We start from the raw sequence: 17024 nt of genomic DNA on the forward strand, positions 1-17024 counted from the left end.
TGTTGGCTGGCACAGAGCTGACTAGAAAGCAAAGCTTTGCTTTCTTAACAAGCAACTAGCTCTCAGTCAAGCCTTTTCTTTTTTCTTTTCTTTCTTTCTTTCTTTTTTTTTTTTTGAGACAGCATTTTCCCTCTTGTTGCCCAAGCTGGAGTGCAATGGCGCAATCGCGGCTTGCTGCAACCTCCGCCTCCTGGGTTCAAGTGATTCTTCTGCCTCAGCCTCCCAAGTAGCTGGAATTACAGGCATGCGCCACCACACCCCTCTAATTTTTTGTATTTAGTAGAGATGGAATTTCACCATGTTAGGAGGCTGGTTTTGAACTCCTGACCTCAGGTGATGCACCTGCCTCGGCCTCCCAAAGTGCTGGGATTACAGGCGTGAGCCACTGTGCCCAGCCTAAGCCTTGTCTTTCCTGATGCAAGAGACTCTTTCTCCCGACCACTGTTACTTGAAATAGAAGTGGAGACAATTGTTGGCCCATTCCAGTATTTTCAGAGTGTAGTATGTGCACGAGGGTCCTTGGCATATTAGATGGTACCCCTGCAGATAAACACTCTTCATTTTAATAGTATATATTTATTTTTACTGTTACCTTCTATTTATGCTAATTTTCACCTGCTGTAGTCATGTAAGATTTTAAAAATACATTTATTTGTGCTTCAAATATGGGTTTATTTAAAGAAAGAGTATGTGCAAATGATCGTACAAGTTTGTTTTAGTCCGTTCTCTGTTGCTTATACCGAAATACCTAAAACTGGGTAATTTATAAAGAAGAGGAATTTATTTCTTACAATTGTGGAAGCTGAGAAGTCCAAGGTTGAGGATCTCCATCTGGTGAGGGCCTTCTTGCTGGTGGGGGCTCTCTGCAGAGTTCTGAAGTATGCAAGCCATCACATGGTGAGGGGGGCTGGGCTGCTAGCTCAGGTCTCTCTTCTTCTTCTTAGAAAGCCGCCAGTTTCATTTCCAAGATAACCCATTAACCCATTAATCTATGAGTAGGTTAATCCATTCATGAGAGTACAGCCCTCACGATCCAATGACCTCTTAAAGGCCCCACCACTCAATATTGCAACACTGGGGATTAAGTTTCAACATGAGTTTTGGAGGGACATTCAAACTATAGCAAGGTTTTTGTAGATATGGTCAAAATCATGATGGTGGTATTTGCAAGGCTGATGTTTGGGTGACACTGGTTACTTTGATTCACTTCAGCCAGCATTTAAAGGTACCTTCCCACGATGAGCTGGGGCTGCCCCAGGTGTTTAGGAGCAGATGCTGGTGAAGTGTGTTTGGGAGTGCTTCCTCCACGCCTGGTGCCAAGTTCTGCTTAAATATGCACCGGACACAACGCAGCTTGGGGAGGCGGGGGCACTAATGCTTGTCCTTTCTGTGCCTTGCAGATATTGATGAATGCCGGACCATCCCCGAGGCCTGCCGAGGAGACATGATGTGTGTTAACCAAAATGGCGGGTATTTATGCATTCCCCGAACAAACCCCGTGTACCGAGGGCCCTACTCGAACCCCTATTCGACCCCCTACTCAGGTCCGTACCCAGCAGCTGCCCCACCGCTCTCAGCTCCAAACTATCCCACGATCTCCAGGCCTCTTATATGCCGCTTTGGATACCAGATGGATGAAGGCAACCAATGTGTGGGTAAGTAGCCCAGCCTTTTGTTCCTCTCTGCTGTGCTTTGGGGAAGATGTCGTCTGTATCTGGCATGCTCACCCCAAATGGGTTGGTAGTTGCCATTCAATGCACCAGTGAAACAATGACTGACTTTCTGCATTCCCAGTTTCACTCCCAGCAGCCTGTATCTCCGGGTTCCTGCCCAACTAGGGAGGTTATTTTGCTGTTTTGTTCACAGTTCTCCAGAAAACCAATTTTTTTCTTTATTTTATTTTCGTCAATCTACCTATCTATATCTATCTATCACTCATCTATATATTTAAAGACCAAGGTAATATTTTCTCAATTAAATAACAAATACATCTGGTCAGACTTACTACAGTAAGTAAATCTCAGAGGAAGATCTAGAAAGGACCACAGCTCTGCCCTCAGCCCCCACACCTTTGATTGGAACATGTGCTTCTGCAATAGAAGAAGCCTTGAAGGGCACCGCCAACTGTTCTGGAAAGAAAGCAGGTTACTTGGGTTGGAACTAATGCGCTTTTGGCCAAAAGGAGCCTCACTGATAGGAACTCATAGCAAGAATGGACCTCTGGGAAGAAGCAGGCACAAAGGAATTGGCAAGGGGCGTGACCAGTGCCCAAGAGAGCTTTAGGTTCTGTGGGCCAGCATGGCCTTGGAGGAGAGTTACCTAGGATCCTCCCTGGTCTTTAGCTGTGGTCAGGCCAAAATCTTGCAACTGTCTCCAGCTCTGGAAGATGGTGTATAGAGTGAAAGCTCTAGACTTTTTGATCATGCATCCCATCTGCAAAATCTTTTTGAGCCTGGATCCCCACTATACGGATTTTTATAAATTACATACGTACCCGTCATACTAATATGGATTGCAGGATATAAACTTCACATAAGAAATATCAAATTTAAAAGGACGAGATAAAAAATAAATATGAAACTGGGAGTGGTGGCACGTGCCTGTAGTCTCAGCTACTCAGCAGGGTGAAGGGGGAGATACCTGAGCCCAGGGGTTCAAGGCTGTGGTGCGCCATGATCGCGCTTGTCAATAGTCACTGCATTCCAGCCTGGGCAACATGGCGGGATCTTGTCTCTTAAGAAAATATATATATGAATTGAAATTTTAATATTTTTTCCTCTTCCCAAAAGTTTGGAAGACCATTGGTCTAGCAAGATTTTTCTTTGTCCTATTTCAGGGCTCTGGAGTGCTGAGCTGTAACCCACTATTAGGGGAGCTGTGTTTGTTAATTTAAAGTGTCTTCTACATGCTTATGTGAAGGAGCGTGCCTTCTCATTCGAATACACATGAATAATATGCAGACAAGTGTCTTCAGAGCTACCAGGAAACGCTGGATATGCGTGAACCCAAACTTCTACATTTTCACTGGTCTCAAGGGGTGTGGTCTCTGTGTGTGTTGATGGGGGTGGGGCGGGGAAGAGAAAGAGAGAGCTGGTTACTGTTTACCTTAAATGTTGATGAGTGTGCAAAGGGAATGAGCATGGGGTCCAGTCAAGCCAGCAGGGGGTGGAGAAGATGGTAACATGCTTCCTTATAACCAGCATCAGGAGGAAAAACCTTTGTAACTGGAAGGGACTTGTTTTTTTTTCTTTTCTAGCTCTCCTAACTTCTCCCGTGTCTGCAGTCTCCTAACTATAGGAAATGACCTCTCCTAGCTGGTAGAAAAGAAATGATCCCAAAAGAAAATGCAGAGATAGAGAGGTGGAAGGTGCTGCTCTTCCAGGATGTCACATGGGGGCTGGATGAGCCAAGTGATCAGCCCTTAAATGTCTTGAGGAAGAGGGTGTAATGACTCCTTGGAGGCACTCTGCGGTTTTGGCAGGGGCCTTGGGTGGTGGTGGTGCAGACAGCTCTAGCTGATGCCTTGGGCAAGCTCAGTGGCCTCTTTTGCAGAAGAGCTGGGAGCTGCTGCGGGTTTCTCCAAAGTGTCTCCCTCGTTCCCCTAGACCTCCTTCCAGGGTCCCAGTGCCCTTACAACGAGGACATGGCTGGGAAAGCTATTCCTCCCCTGGTCCCTCTGACGTCATGCCATTTATGGCTCTGAACCTGTCACACGGGAGATGCGGAACTTTCATAATGGCCCTTTTGTAAGGAGAATACAATCTAGGAGCCCTAGTGAGGACTGGCACCAGGCCCATCCATTTCCAAAAAGTTCAGCATTATGCATTCATAAGTCCTGAGTTCTTTCTAACTTCCCTTCACCCCACCCCATAGTTTCCTGGTTTACAGAAGGCTTTCAAATGGCCCTCGCTGAGGTCCCTCTGCGTATTGTAAAGAGCTGGCATTGTGGGGGTGGGAGGAGGTAAGAGAAGGGATGGGGAAGGGAGGCTCTTTCTACCTACCGCTCCTTCCAAGAACTGGGATGGAAGAGAGGTGGGCCTGGGAGCAGGTGGAAGGGAAGCAAGGCACTGTGGTGGAAGGTGGGAGGGAAGGAGACAAGATGGGGAAATCATTGAGAAAAGACAAGGAGGTGAGTGTGCAGGTGTCACTGCCCAGAGAATGTGGGTGTTTTCCAGAGCACAGCTCTGGTCCTATGGAGGAGGCTTTGCATGAGCAGCGGGTGAGTCAGGGAGGCTTGGGAAACATTTCTGAAACTTTAGCGTTCTAGGAGAGGAGGACAACATCTCCAAAGGTGTCTTCTCCTCTTCATCAAAATAAAAGTAATGATCAACAGTAACATCCGCAGCAGCGGTGGTAATAAAATCAAACACTTGGATAGTACTTGTGTGCTAGAACCTTTACAATAATTAATGCATTTGATCCTCACAGCCATCTACAAGGTAAAACTATTATCAATCCTTTTGCACCCATGAGGAAACTGAAGAAGAGAAGCTAAGAAACCTGTTCAAAGTCACACAGCAAGTGAGGGGCTGAGCTACGATTTGAACGATTCAAGCTTTGAATGAGAAAACAGGCTCAGTGAGGTATAGATTTGTTCAAGGGTGCTCAGAGTCAGTGCTGAAGTCAGGATTAAAAACAAGGTCCTTCTCTTGTTCTTTTTGTTTTCTGAGACAGGGTCTGGCTCTGTCACCCAGGCTGTAGTACAGTGGCACGATCACTGCAACCTCTGCCTCCTGGGCTCAAAGCAGTCCTCCCATTTCAGCCTCCCCAGTAGCTGGGATTACAGGCGTGTGCCATCATGCTCCTCGATCACTGCAACCTCTGCCTCCTGGGCTCAAGTGATCCTCTCATTTCAGCTTCCCAAGTAGCGGGGACTATAGGCTCATGCCACCATGCCTGGCTTATTTTTGTATTGTTTTGGTAGAGACAGGGTTTTGCCATGTTGCCCAGGCTGGTCTCGAATTCCTGGGCTCAAGCAATCCTCATGCCTCAGCCTCCCACAATGCTGGGATTACAGGTGTGAGCCGTGGCACCCAGCTCTCTGTCTCTCTTTTTCTTAATGAAACTTTTTGCTCTGTAAAATTTCGAACCTAATCAAAAGTAGAAAGAACGTAGTGAGCACCTACTTACTTATCACCCAACTTCTGTAGTTATCAGCACAGGCACAATCTCCTTTCTTCTTTATACTCTACTCAGTGCATTAATTTAAAGCAAATCTCAGACTTCATATAATTTCATCCTTAAAGACTTCAGAATTATCTCTAAGAGATAAAGAAATTATTTACAAAAACAAATTTAAGGCCAGGTATGGTGGCTCATGCCTGTAATCTCAGCACTTTGGGAGGCTGAGGTGGGCGGATCCCCTGAGGTCAGGAGTTCGAGACCAGCCTGGTCAACATGGTGAAACTCCATCTCTACTAAAAATACAAAAATTAGTTGGGTGTGGTGGTGCACGTGAAACTCCATCTCTACTAAAAATACAAAAATTAGTTGGGTGTGGTGGTGCACGCCTGTAATCCCAGCTACTGGGGAGGCTGAGGCAGTAGAATGGCATGAACCCAGGAGGCGGAGATTTCAGTGAGCTGAGTTTGCACCACTGCACTCCAGCCTGGGCGACAGAGCGAGACTCCAGCTCAAAAAATAAAATAAAAAAAACCTCCAAAAAATACAATACCATTATCAAACCTACAGAAGTCAATAATAATCTTTTTATCATTAGATATCCAGGTAGTATTCAAATCTCTCTGATTGTCTCATAAATGCCTTGCAATTTCATCACAAATGGCTGGAAGAATCTCTGCAGTCCCCGGAATAGCATGGCTCTAGCAAAAGCCTGCTTTCCCAGCCATGAAACATTTCACTAACATTAGTTATTAGAGTCCCTACATTTGCCACTGAGCCAAGTTGGTTAGCAAAGCCAGAACTTGGAATGTCCACCCAGAGGGGTGACAAGCTGAGCCCCAAAGGGGCCATGTGTACGAAACCATCTCAGCAGCCGGTTGTCTGTTGGTTTCTTGGAATCAGACTCGTGCAAGCTCTGCAAACTGCATTGGTTGACAAGTCTCTTAAATGTCTTTTAGTCTTTACTGTTTCCCTGGCCACTTATTTACTGAAGAGGCCGAGCTGCTCGTTCTGTAGAATTTCATACGTTTGGGAGGTGACTGACTGCACTCTTGTCGGGGGCGGGTTATCTTATTCCTTAGTCCCCTATATTTTCTTGTAAGCTGCTAACAGAGCTTGATCCAATCAATAGACTTGATCCAATTCAGGTTAAATTTTTGGGCAGGCTATTTTGTAGGTAGCATCTTTGATCTTTTGCCCTCTTCATGCACTGATTTCTTCTCATAAAGTGTAAGACAGTCTGCCTTGGGAGGCAAATGAGCATCCCTTTCACTGCGGTTTACTTTTTCTAGGGTTTGGACCCACTTCCAAGGAATCACTCTCATCCCTTGGTGCCGCATGAGGCCGTGCCTATTTCCACAGGCTGGGCGGGGCCGGGCTCAGCGCCTGGGTGGCCAGTCCCTCAGAGCTTCCTCCTCAATTTCTCTGTTTTTGGTTCCACTTTGGAGGTGACTAGACCCTGCCCTTCTGAAACAATGTTTGGCCGTAGGTTTGAGTCCACGGGCCCCTAGATGTAAAGCTGGATCACTTGGGACACTTCTGCAGACAGAGTGAACAGTGACCTAGGAATTACAGTCCATGAGCCAAGTAAGTTTTGTGTTGTTCAGAAAACTGGCATCTTGGCATGACAGTGATGGGACTCATGGCTCATTAGAGTGTGTCACCCAGATCCTGGACCCTTGGGAGATCTGGTGACCAGATTCTCAGGGGAGGGAGAGCCAGACAAACATGGTTAACTGGTAAGCAGGGAGGGGCTGCTGGAGGAGAGCCTCACCCAACAGCTCACAATCAAGACACAGACAGAGGCCAAATCAAATGCATACATAGAGTTCTGAGCGGGTCACATAGACATCCCAGAGAAGGATGATGTGGGGCTGAAGATGGTGCGGTACTGAAGCCTCAGGGAGTGGGGTGAGCTGGTGCCAAGTGACTGGGGCAACCAAGATGTGGACTCCCATTCAGGAACCTTCCTCTCATGGCACTCTGCCTCTGAGACCAGGTCGCTGAATGTGGCCGCCACTCAACTCTGTCAGTTATTCCCTTGGGGGCTCACCTTGTCATCTCTCTGGGTGGACATTCCAAATTCGAGCTTCGCTAACCAGCGTGGCTCAGTGGCAAATGTAGGGACTCCATCCGTAACTCTTGTTTGTGAAATTTTTTGCAGCTGAGAAAGCAGCCTTTTACTAGAGCCCTCGACTCAGGGGACTGCAGGAATTCTGGCCATTTGTGAAGTTACAAGCAATATCTTGATTCTCTCTTCTAGTCCAGGATTTTTGTTTTTGTTGTTGATCAGGGTGCCCAAGCAGGCAGAGAGCAACACATGGGATCTTAACACATGGGGTGGTGTTGGTCTGAGGCTTTCTCTCGAGTTATTTTTCCTGAAAGCCAGCCAGTATTTCTTCAGCCAGCCAATGTGTACAGAGTGCATTCTTGGTGCCAGGCTCTGGCCTAGGCGCTGAGGGGGATGTGGAGCTGTGCACGGCCATGGAGCTGTCTCTGGACTTTGTGGATAAGGGAGGGAGATTAGACACAACACAAGCAGCTGAAATTCAAGACGGCTTCTGATGAGTTCCTGAGAGGGTACAAAGAGAAGGCAGAGATAAGAAGGCTTCTGGGGTGGAGAGGGCTGGAACTTGGAAGTCAGACAGGCTTTGAGTCTCACCTTGGTTTGGCCACTTCCTACCTGTGAGAACGGGGGTTGGTTTCCTCGTCTGTAAAATGGGTATAACAACACCTGTCTCATAGATAACACGTGCAAACACCTTGCCTGGTGTTTACGCGGAGTATCCCGCAGTAAATGTTAACTGGGAAAGATTCATGAAGAGGCTGCTAGGGTCTTGAGATGATAACCCATGGGAAGATTCAGAGAGTCTGAAAATGCATCGCACGTCTAATTCTTCAAAACCTTTAAAATGACCTAAAACTGAACCCAGTGCACATTTAGCTTCCAGGCCTTGAAGGGCTTTGCCCAGCTAAGCCTGATGTGGCTTCACTTAGAATCTGCTTGGAAATGGCAGCAGAGCCTGGGATTATTTAACTTGTGAGACAGAAAAGTGGGAAGTGGGAACAAATGTGGCATAAAGGCCGGGGGCAAGGAGAAACCTCAGCCCCTAATGTTGGCAGGACTGTGGTTAACAAAAACTAAGGAGGAGAAGGCATCCTTCACTCCAACAGACTTTTTTTATTTTTTATACAGGCCTCTGGCTTGGGCTGTAACTTGAAACTCAGTCCTCAGGCTGAGACCAGAAGGAAAATGCGTGAAACCAAGATCTGGAGGAAAATGGGTGAAACCCTGAAACTGATTCTTTAGCTGCTGAGGGCGTTGGGACTACGCAGGCCCAGAGAGGAAATGGGACCCGCACTGAGGCGGGGGTTCTGCAGCTGGGTTTGCTTAGATGTCTTTGTGAATTGGCCCCAGCAGGCTTGTTCACGGGCATGGCCTGCCCAGGTTTCCCACCTTGCTGCAAGTCTTTCCTTATCATTGCTGGGATGATGGGCAAGTGGCTTCACTTCTCTAAACCTCAGATTTTCCTCCTGTAAACAGGGATAACAGTACCAACTGCCACAGGAAATTTGGAGAATTAAGTGAGATAATGCATGCAAATTGTCTAACATCGAGGCTGCCTTATCCTAGGGGCTTCATAAGTTAGTTACTGTAATTATTGTTTTCATTATTTCAAATCTCATCATTCCATGATGACTTCTCCTGCTCCAAACCCCTAGTCCTATTATTCCATTATTTTTTATTCTTTCCTCTGGGAATTAGATTTAATAGTGTGTGTCTTTTAGGGGGTTGAAAGTTGAATTTTTGCCAGTTTTCAGCAGTAGGAGTTGGGGTTAACTTGTGCTTCCAGGGAGACCCAAACACAGACAGGACCCCAGGAAGTTGTCCAGGACAGCTGTTCCCAAAAGTTACTGTGCCCATGAATTACCGGGGAAAATGCAGTTCTGACTCAAGAGGTCTGGGGTGGCTCCCGAGGGTCTGCATTTTCTTAGAAGCCCCCAGGTGATGCCACGCTGCTGCTCCAGGGACCACCCTTTAGTTAGAAGGGCCCTCGTTCATCTGTCTATTTTTCAACAGAATTGTATTTAAAGAAAGGTAGAAGGTTTATTTTTTTCATGCAATTTGTGTATTGTTTGAATTTTTTAGAAGAAAGTATTACTTATTTAAAAACAAAACACAAACCAGAAAGAAATGATTTTAAGGCCTAGATTGAGGTAGCATGCTGTAGTGGTAAAGGGATGAGATGAGACATTAGTAAGAATTGGATTTTGATCCCAGATTTGCTACTTATTACCTGTGTGGCATTTAGAAAGCCACTTGGCCTCTCTGGCCTAAGTTTTATTATCTGTAAAAAGAAAGGATGGTGTTATACTAAGGGTCGTAATCTGGGGTCTGTGGATAGAAATCAAGGGATCTATCGTTATATTTTTCCCCACTAACTTTGAATTGAGATTTAGCATTACTGTCCATTGTAGGCAACAGGTCACAGGACTATTAGCAGTACCTGGGATGGTATTGACAAGAGAATCAGATATTTACATATCACTTTACAGCCGTGGCAGTTATTTTGAAATACTTGGAAATATTTTGAAATATTTTGAAACCTTATCTATGCTTATCACTTCAAAATTGTAGAAGATTCTAGATCTGCCTAATTTTGTTTTTTAATGCACTGATAAAGAAGTATCTGTATTACTGTATCACACGCGTGTGTGTGTGTGTGTGTGTATGTTTTGAGACAGGGTCTTGCTCTGTCATCCAAGCTGGATGGATTACAGTGGCATGATCTCTGCTCACTGCATCCTCAACCTCCCGGAAATAAGTGTCCCTCCCATCTCAGCCTCCTGAGTAGCTGGGACTACCAGTACATGCCACCATGCCCAGCTAATTTTTGTATCTTTTGTAGATACGGGGTCTTGCTATGTTGTCCAGGCTAGTCTCTAACTCCTGGGCTCAAGCAATCCTCATTCCTTGGCCTCCCAAAGTGCTGGGATTACAGGTGTGAGCTGCCATGCCCAGCCATACATTTGATTTTTAAATATTTGGATGGCTGCATTTCAATACAATTGTTTTCTTTCATAATCCTCTGAGTTTTATTTTATGCAATTTAAAGCATTATTCTGAGAAGAGAGTCCATGGGCTTTAGCAGTCTGCCAAACAGGTTCAAGGCACACACACAAAAGTTCAAATTCCCTGGTTCTGATGATTTCTCAGGTTTCTTGCAACTCAAGAATGTTCTACTATTCTAAATCTTCCCAATCTTTAGGAAACATGATTTTTTTTGCGTTAACCCTTTCCCACCTGGATTGCCCAGGTGATGCGGCTCTTCTCTGTTGCGTGTATTTCAACAGCACACATGCCTACTGACATCTGCCAGGACCCTACCAAGTCTCCGTTTGTGAGGAAGTCCCTCCCACCCCCAGTGGTAGCTGGCTTTGGTTACTGGCACTGGTCTGGTGAGGTTCGCTGCACTGGCTGGCCTCACGTTCTGGGTGGGGTCCCACTGGTGGGCCATGCCCAGCCCTTGGTGCCTTTGTGTAGTAGGTCACTTCCCCAGTGTCTAGCGTGGCAGTCTTTTCATTGACCTACAAGTTTTTCTTGGCTCTCATCTTATGTTCCTTGGTCTGGTCATGTTTCTTTTATTTCTACTCCACTCTGGAATTAGCCAGTTGTGTGCGAAAAGCAAGTGGTGTTGCAGAGGATGGATGAAGTGTGGACTTTTTAATGGCAGGACCATTCAGCTCTGGTCTGGCAAAAGTGGCTGCATTACCAAGTCTCCAGAGAGCACTGCCTGGAGGGCAGGAGGCTGAAGCTACCTTCAAGGTTGTAAATAGCCTTGAATGCCGGGGCCAGAGCTGGGCTGACTGTTTAGCACATGTCTTTTAAATTAGTCGGAGGTGCATGTTACGATGCTCCTTAGAGAAGCATCTAAACCTCAGCTTTGAGTGCTTGTTGGCTACTTATCTCAGATGGGGAAGTTTGGGGAAGGAGCATTAGTTGGGGAGGGAGAAGAAGAGGGACCTCCTTTCAATTCGTGATCATGTCTTGACACTTCTCCAGCTCTGTCTCCACTCTGACCTCACTCAGGCCACAGAGGTAGCTTTCGAGCCTTTCTCTGGGGTCGTCTTAGACTCTGGGAGTGCTGAAGAGCTACCTGGGTACCTTCGTTCTCCTATCCATTGGGCTGCCATCCTCTGTGGACACATGTACCACACAGGCCACGTGGTGCCCAGGCCGGGCAGGCTGGGACTGGGGAAGTGCTGGTGAGCTGGGCTGACCCCTCATCAGAGAGACCCACGAGCCAGAGACCTCCCTCCAGCAGCCAGCCCTGGGCCTTGAGCATGGAGGCAGAGAGGCCAGGGCTTCCCAGCAGCCCCAGGTATGTGCACCGAGGGCAGGCAGGTGCCCACAGGCTTTCGTCTTTCATAATGGAGGGCATGGCTGTCGGGGGTTCAGGGAAGTGGGTGGGGTGCCTGGCAGGGGGTTTCCTGAGACAAAGGCACAGTGCCAGCCTCCACTGTTTATCCACAGCATCTGGCAGAGTGGGGCTCTCGTGGAGTGATTTTTGAATGAATGAATGGCAGGAAGGAAGAGTGCGGGTGCTGTTGAACCCAGGCTAGCCAGAGGGGAGCGCCACTGTTTTCGTCACTCAGTCTCCCAGCACTCACCTCCAACGCACCCCCTGCTGACTCCTCCCACTGTACTGGATGTCAAGTGGAGACTAAGGTGACCAAGAGTCTCCTTGTTCCTTGAGCGCCCTGTGGGCCAGGGCCATGGGCACTGTGGCCGTCCCGCACCCAGCAAGATGCTGGGCACCACGGGCGCTCCGTGAGTGTTGGATGCAGTCTAATCTAATGTACAGCAGCACTGAGGGGCTAATGGAAAAAGATGCCCGTGAAGAACCTTCCAGTCAGATTAATTTGCAGATAAACCCACGTCCTCTGTCCCCTTCCCTAAGGGGAAACTCTGTGGGAGGCTGTGCCCTTCGTACCTTGAAGCCACAGCTTTGTTCTCCTGCCGTGGGAGAGACTGGCTCCCAGGGCTTCACCACCAGCCAGCGCTAGCTCTTTGCACAACTCCAGAGGGCACTGCTCAGTTGTATTACATGTCACTGGCACCCCCTGGAGCCCAACAACCATCCCGAGGCTCCTGTTTGTCTTGGAAACAGAGGAGCATGCTTGGGGAAGGGTCTCTGGGCCATCTCCTTGGGGGCTGGCAGGGAAAGGACATTCACAGGATTCCTTCCCTCCAGAGGGCCTCAGACAACAGACTAGATGTCAAGGACTGACCGCCTGTTCCCCTCCAGCTTGTCGGAGCCGGGCCAGAGGGGAGATGGGGACAGCCAGTGCTGGGCCCTGCTGCAGGCAGCCAGCATCCACAGACTCTGGGGCCGGCGGGTATGTTGGGGCCGGGGAAGCAGAATACTTGGGGTCTTGTCAGTGCTGTCTGACTTTCTTTCAAACTGAAACATTTGTGGAAATCCAGCCAGAGTTGATTTATGAGCTCTACATATTTCACAGGTCTTAACATGTCCCCCAGGAATCAGTGAGGTCAGACACAACAGACTTTGCATCCGGCATCAGTATGAAATTGGCATCTTCAACAGTTTTCATGGGAGGGGGGGTTAAGAATTGGAGGGCGATTATATGAAACAATGCAAAGACACAAAAAACCCTGACTCTGCTTCATTCCATTAGGGAAAAAGACGGGTCATCTGTTTTCTGCATCTGAGCTGAGTGAGGGGTGGCCTTCTCTGCGGGGACAGGGATGAAGTATGATGGGACAGGACTGCTGGGGCAACTGAGAGCTCAGAGTGGACTCAGGGGTGACCACAGCACCCTGTACTTATCCTCCGGCTCACACTCCATAGCTGTGATAAATAGACATTTGCGATTATTTATTTAACAATTCTCCACCCAACAGAGCTTTCTGTCTTATTCACCATTGTGTTTTTTTTTTTTTTCTTTTTCTTTTTCTCTTGTGTAGTGGTGCTATCTTGGCTCACTGCAACCCCCATCTCCCGGGTTCAAGCAATCCTCGTGCCTCAGCCTCCCGAGTAACTGGGACTACAGGCGCGTGCTACCATGCCCAGCTAATTTTTGTATTGTAATAGAGATGGGGTTTCACCGTGTTGGCCAGGCTGGTCTCAAACTCCAGAGCTTAGGCAATCCGCCCACCTCTGCCTCTCGAAGTGTTGGGATTACAGGCGTGAGCCACCACACCTGGTGTCACCATTGTATTTTTCTAGTGCCTGATAAATATTTGTTAAATGAGCAGAAAAGCTACCTGAGTGAACTGTATATGTGGGATTCAAATGAGAAAGAGAAATGGATTATATATTAGTTTCTACATAGGTTAACTTATGACCCATTGATGGAATTCATTTATCCATTTACCATTTATGTGTTGAGGTCTGAGCTGTGCATGTAAAGATTAACCCATTTAAGCCTGATGTAGCAATTTTCAAAATTTTTGCAATCAGACCTTGGTGATGACCTTGAACAGGAGGATATAAATAACTCCCACATGCTTAGCGTTCCAATAATGGAACACTAGGCATAATTTATCAGACATCATCACCTCCTGGTGAGTTCACAGCCTCTTGGCAGGAGTTAGGTGGGTTGGCAGGAAATATGAAACCCAAATAATTATACGTAGCCCAGTGAAATAGGATGGCAACATGTGTAGGTATGGGACACTTCGTTGGCTCTGGCTGGAGTGGTCACAGAAGCTTTCCTATGGACAGGTGTTGCACATCTGTGTGTCCATTTGATTAAACAGATATTGACTGATCACTTTTCTGTGTCAGACACTGCCAAGGGCTAGGAAGGTCTAAGGATGAACAAGACGCCGTCCCTGCCCTCAGGATCTCTCTGCTGAGTGGGTGTGAGTGGGGGTTTGGGAGGGGGTGTACATAACTCATCAGATTCTCTTCATGAGCCAGTGTCAGATGTGACTGATGAGGGCAATATGTCCCAGGTGCTATGGGAGTGCCCACAAGGAAAGTGAATGTTTATGGTGGTCTTTAGCTAGTCTTTGCAGGATTGAATAGGATTTCCTCGTCAGAGATGAGGAAGGGCATTCAGGGTTAAGGAACAGCGTGGGCACAGACATGGAGGCAAGAAAGTTCACTGCATGGTGAGCAGCCTTGGTCATGAGTCAACCAGTCACCTGCACACTTAGGACACCCAGTGTGGCTGCAGCCTGGGCACAGGTTGTGGGCAGGGCAGCATAGAATAAGAGATGAGGCTTAGAAGGTTGGCACTCAAGGTTCCCCACCAGATTGTGGGGCCTCGAATGCCATGCAGTTGACTTGGGCTTTATTCTGTGAACACTGGTTTTTGAGCAGGGGAGTGAAATGTTTACAAGCCTATTTGAAGATTTCTGCTTAGTCTAGCCTTAGCACTGCCACAAGCTCACTGGGTGTTGTGCTCTAGTTCCTTCTCTTTCTGGGGCTCCAGTTCACATCTGCATGAGAGGGGCTGGGCCATTATCTGTGAGGCTCCCTCCAGCCTTGACCATTCAGGATGCGAAGATGCTTCTGACAACCAGGTGAAGGGTGGCTTGTGGAGACAGGCAGCTTTCAGAAATGGCGTCTTATCATTTGAGGCAGTGATTTTGCATGTAGTCTAAGCTATAGGGGCTAATAACTGGGTCACCTCGTAATTACATCACCTCCATGTTCTCAGGGTCCTGATCAAAGTCTCCTTTAAGCTTGAAACAGAGATGATCCCTTTGCCAAGACCCCTGAAAAAGGGGCATCAGTGGATGGATGAAATTGGCCCTCACTGTGATGATGGGACCTGGTCTCGTCCTGTGAGAAAACTGATACTGACTTTATAACCCCTGGGGGAAGTTTGCAAGCAGCTGGAGCAAAACACAAGCTCCTTAGGAAGCCAAGAATCCTCCCAGATTGACCAACAAGGTAGAGATGTAAGTGATCCCACTGTCAGACATCTCTGGAAAATCCCACCTCAGACCTCCTCAACAGATCCTTTTTCCAGGATCGTCTCCATCTCATTTCTCTCCAGAGAGCAGACAGTGGCTGGGGGCCAGGTGGCACTGGCCTGTGGTCTGTTGTGGCCTCCACTTCGCCCCGTGGAGGCTGGGTCCTGCGGTTAGTGCCATGAGTCCTTTCATTATAGTAATTCCCACTGGAACACTGCCTCTCGCTCTTCCAAATGCTTTCGTGTCCACCAGCTCATGGAATTCTCAAAACAGCCCAGGGAGGAAGGCAGGCCCAGGAATGTTCTTCCCTTCATTTTATTTATTTATTTTTTAACTTTATTATTATTATTATTATTTGAGACAGAGTCTTGCTCTGTCACCCAGGCTGGAGTTCAGTGGCGTGATCTCAGTTCACTGCAACTTCCGCCTCCTGGGTTCCAGAAATTCTTGTGCTTCAGCCTCCTGAGTAACTGGGACTACAAGCGTGTGCCACCATGCCCGGCTAATTTTTTTATTTTTAGTAGAGATGGGGTTTTGCTGTGTTGACCATGTTTGAACTCCTGACCTCAGGTGATCCACCCGCTTTGGCCTCCCAAAGTGCTGGGATTACAGGCCACGGCGCCTGTCCGCCCCTTCATTTTAGAGAAAATGTGGAAGGACTCCATGACTGTCCCACATCCCACAGTTCACTTGTGATTTAGGCTGACCAGCATGTGGGCCTGCCAGCTTTAGGCCCTTTTAGGCCATCCCACAAGGTGCCCTGGTTGGTCATAGGCACCATGCCGGCTCCTTTCTCTTCTCCGAACATACCAGGCCCTTCCGGACCTCAGGGCCTTTGCACCTTCTCTTCCTTCTATTTGGAACTCTCTCCTGGCTCTTCACATTTTGGGCTCATTCTCCTCTTGGGCTTCAGCTCAGTTCAGATGGCACCTCTTAGAGTCCTACACAGGCCGCCTTGTCTGAAATTACACCGCAGTTACTCCCAGTCACAGCCTCATCATTTTCCAGCACAGTCTTGAGCATACATTAAATCCGCTGGACGGCTTCAAACACAGATTGCTGCCCAGTTTCTGACTCTGGGGTCTGGGGTGGGGTGTGTTCTTCTGGGTCGTGCTGATGCTACTGGCCCGGGGGCTGCACTTTGAGAGCCACTGATTGGTGGCTTTTTATGTATTTGTTTGTTGATTTTCCCATCCCTTCGCTGTAAACTTCATGAGGGGAAGAAACGATGCCTTGTTACCTGCTGCATCCCCACTGCCTGGCCCATAGTTGGTGCTTGCTAAGTACCTGTTAGCTGGCTACTGGCTGAAGGCTCAGCTGGAACCTCTTGCTTCATAATCAATCATCTTGCACCTGAGAGGGAAGAAGGACAAGCATTGGTAGAGACTCTGGGAGCCACTTTGTCTCATCTCTTCTCTCCTTTACTACCTTTTTCTTTAACTTTTTCATACTTGAGCCTTTTCTAAGGGTCATTATTAATTTTGGGTAAAGATTACATGGATAATTTTTATAAAATCCCAGGTAACGGATTTTACTTTCTGGGTTCAGGATTCCAACCAAGCCACAGGACATCTGGGTAAGAGAATTAAAATGTCGTGACTGGTTTGCATAGAACACCTCTTAGAATTCCCAAAGTGGTACTTTCAGAACCTTCTTTGTCTCAGGCCTACTAGCCTTTGACGTCAGAAGAACAAAGTTGAAATTTTGCCAGATTGGAGTTGGGTTTTAACCATGAAATGTTATCTTCCCTGACAAAGAGGAGTTGCAGACCAGTTCTAATGATAGATCTCCCGAAGATATTGCTTTGGCCAAGGGAGTGCTGAGGGTAGGCTTGGGCTGACCTGGTCCATACTTCATCCTACCATCCAGGGTGGGGACCACAGGAAATGGAGTATGTGGGTTGGAGGCTTTCAGAGAGGAGGGTTGGCAACTCTTGGGTAAACCACCACAA

At 47.6% G+C, this 17024-nt stretch overlaps 1 protein-coding gene across 3 annotated transcripts in view; it reads left to right on the top strand.

Annotated features, from left to right (window-relative positions):
- The window catches only part of LOC105467549 (fibulin 5), a 79012-nt gene that overhangs the window by 9127 nt on the left and 52861 nt on the right, over window positions 1-17024 (top strand). For all 3 annotated transcript variants that reach the window (XM_011717222.2, XM_071099710.1, XM_011717221.2), the window contains exon 4: window positions 1401-1655. In XM_011717222.2, coding sequence (XP_011715524.1) covers window positions 1401-1655 — 255 coding nt within the window. The remainder of the gene's footprint in view (window positions 1-1400; window positions 1656-17024) is intronic.

The sequence above is a fragment of the Macaca nemestrina genome, chromosome 7, assembly GCF_043159975.1.
Source record: "Macaca nemestrina isolate mMacNem1 chromosome 7, mMacNem.hap1, whole genome shotgun sequence".
Lineage (NCBI taxonomy): Eukaryota > Metazoa > Chordata > Mammalia > Primates > Cercopithecidae > Macaca > Macaca nemestrina.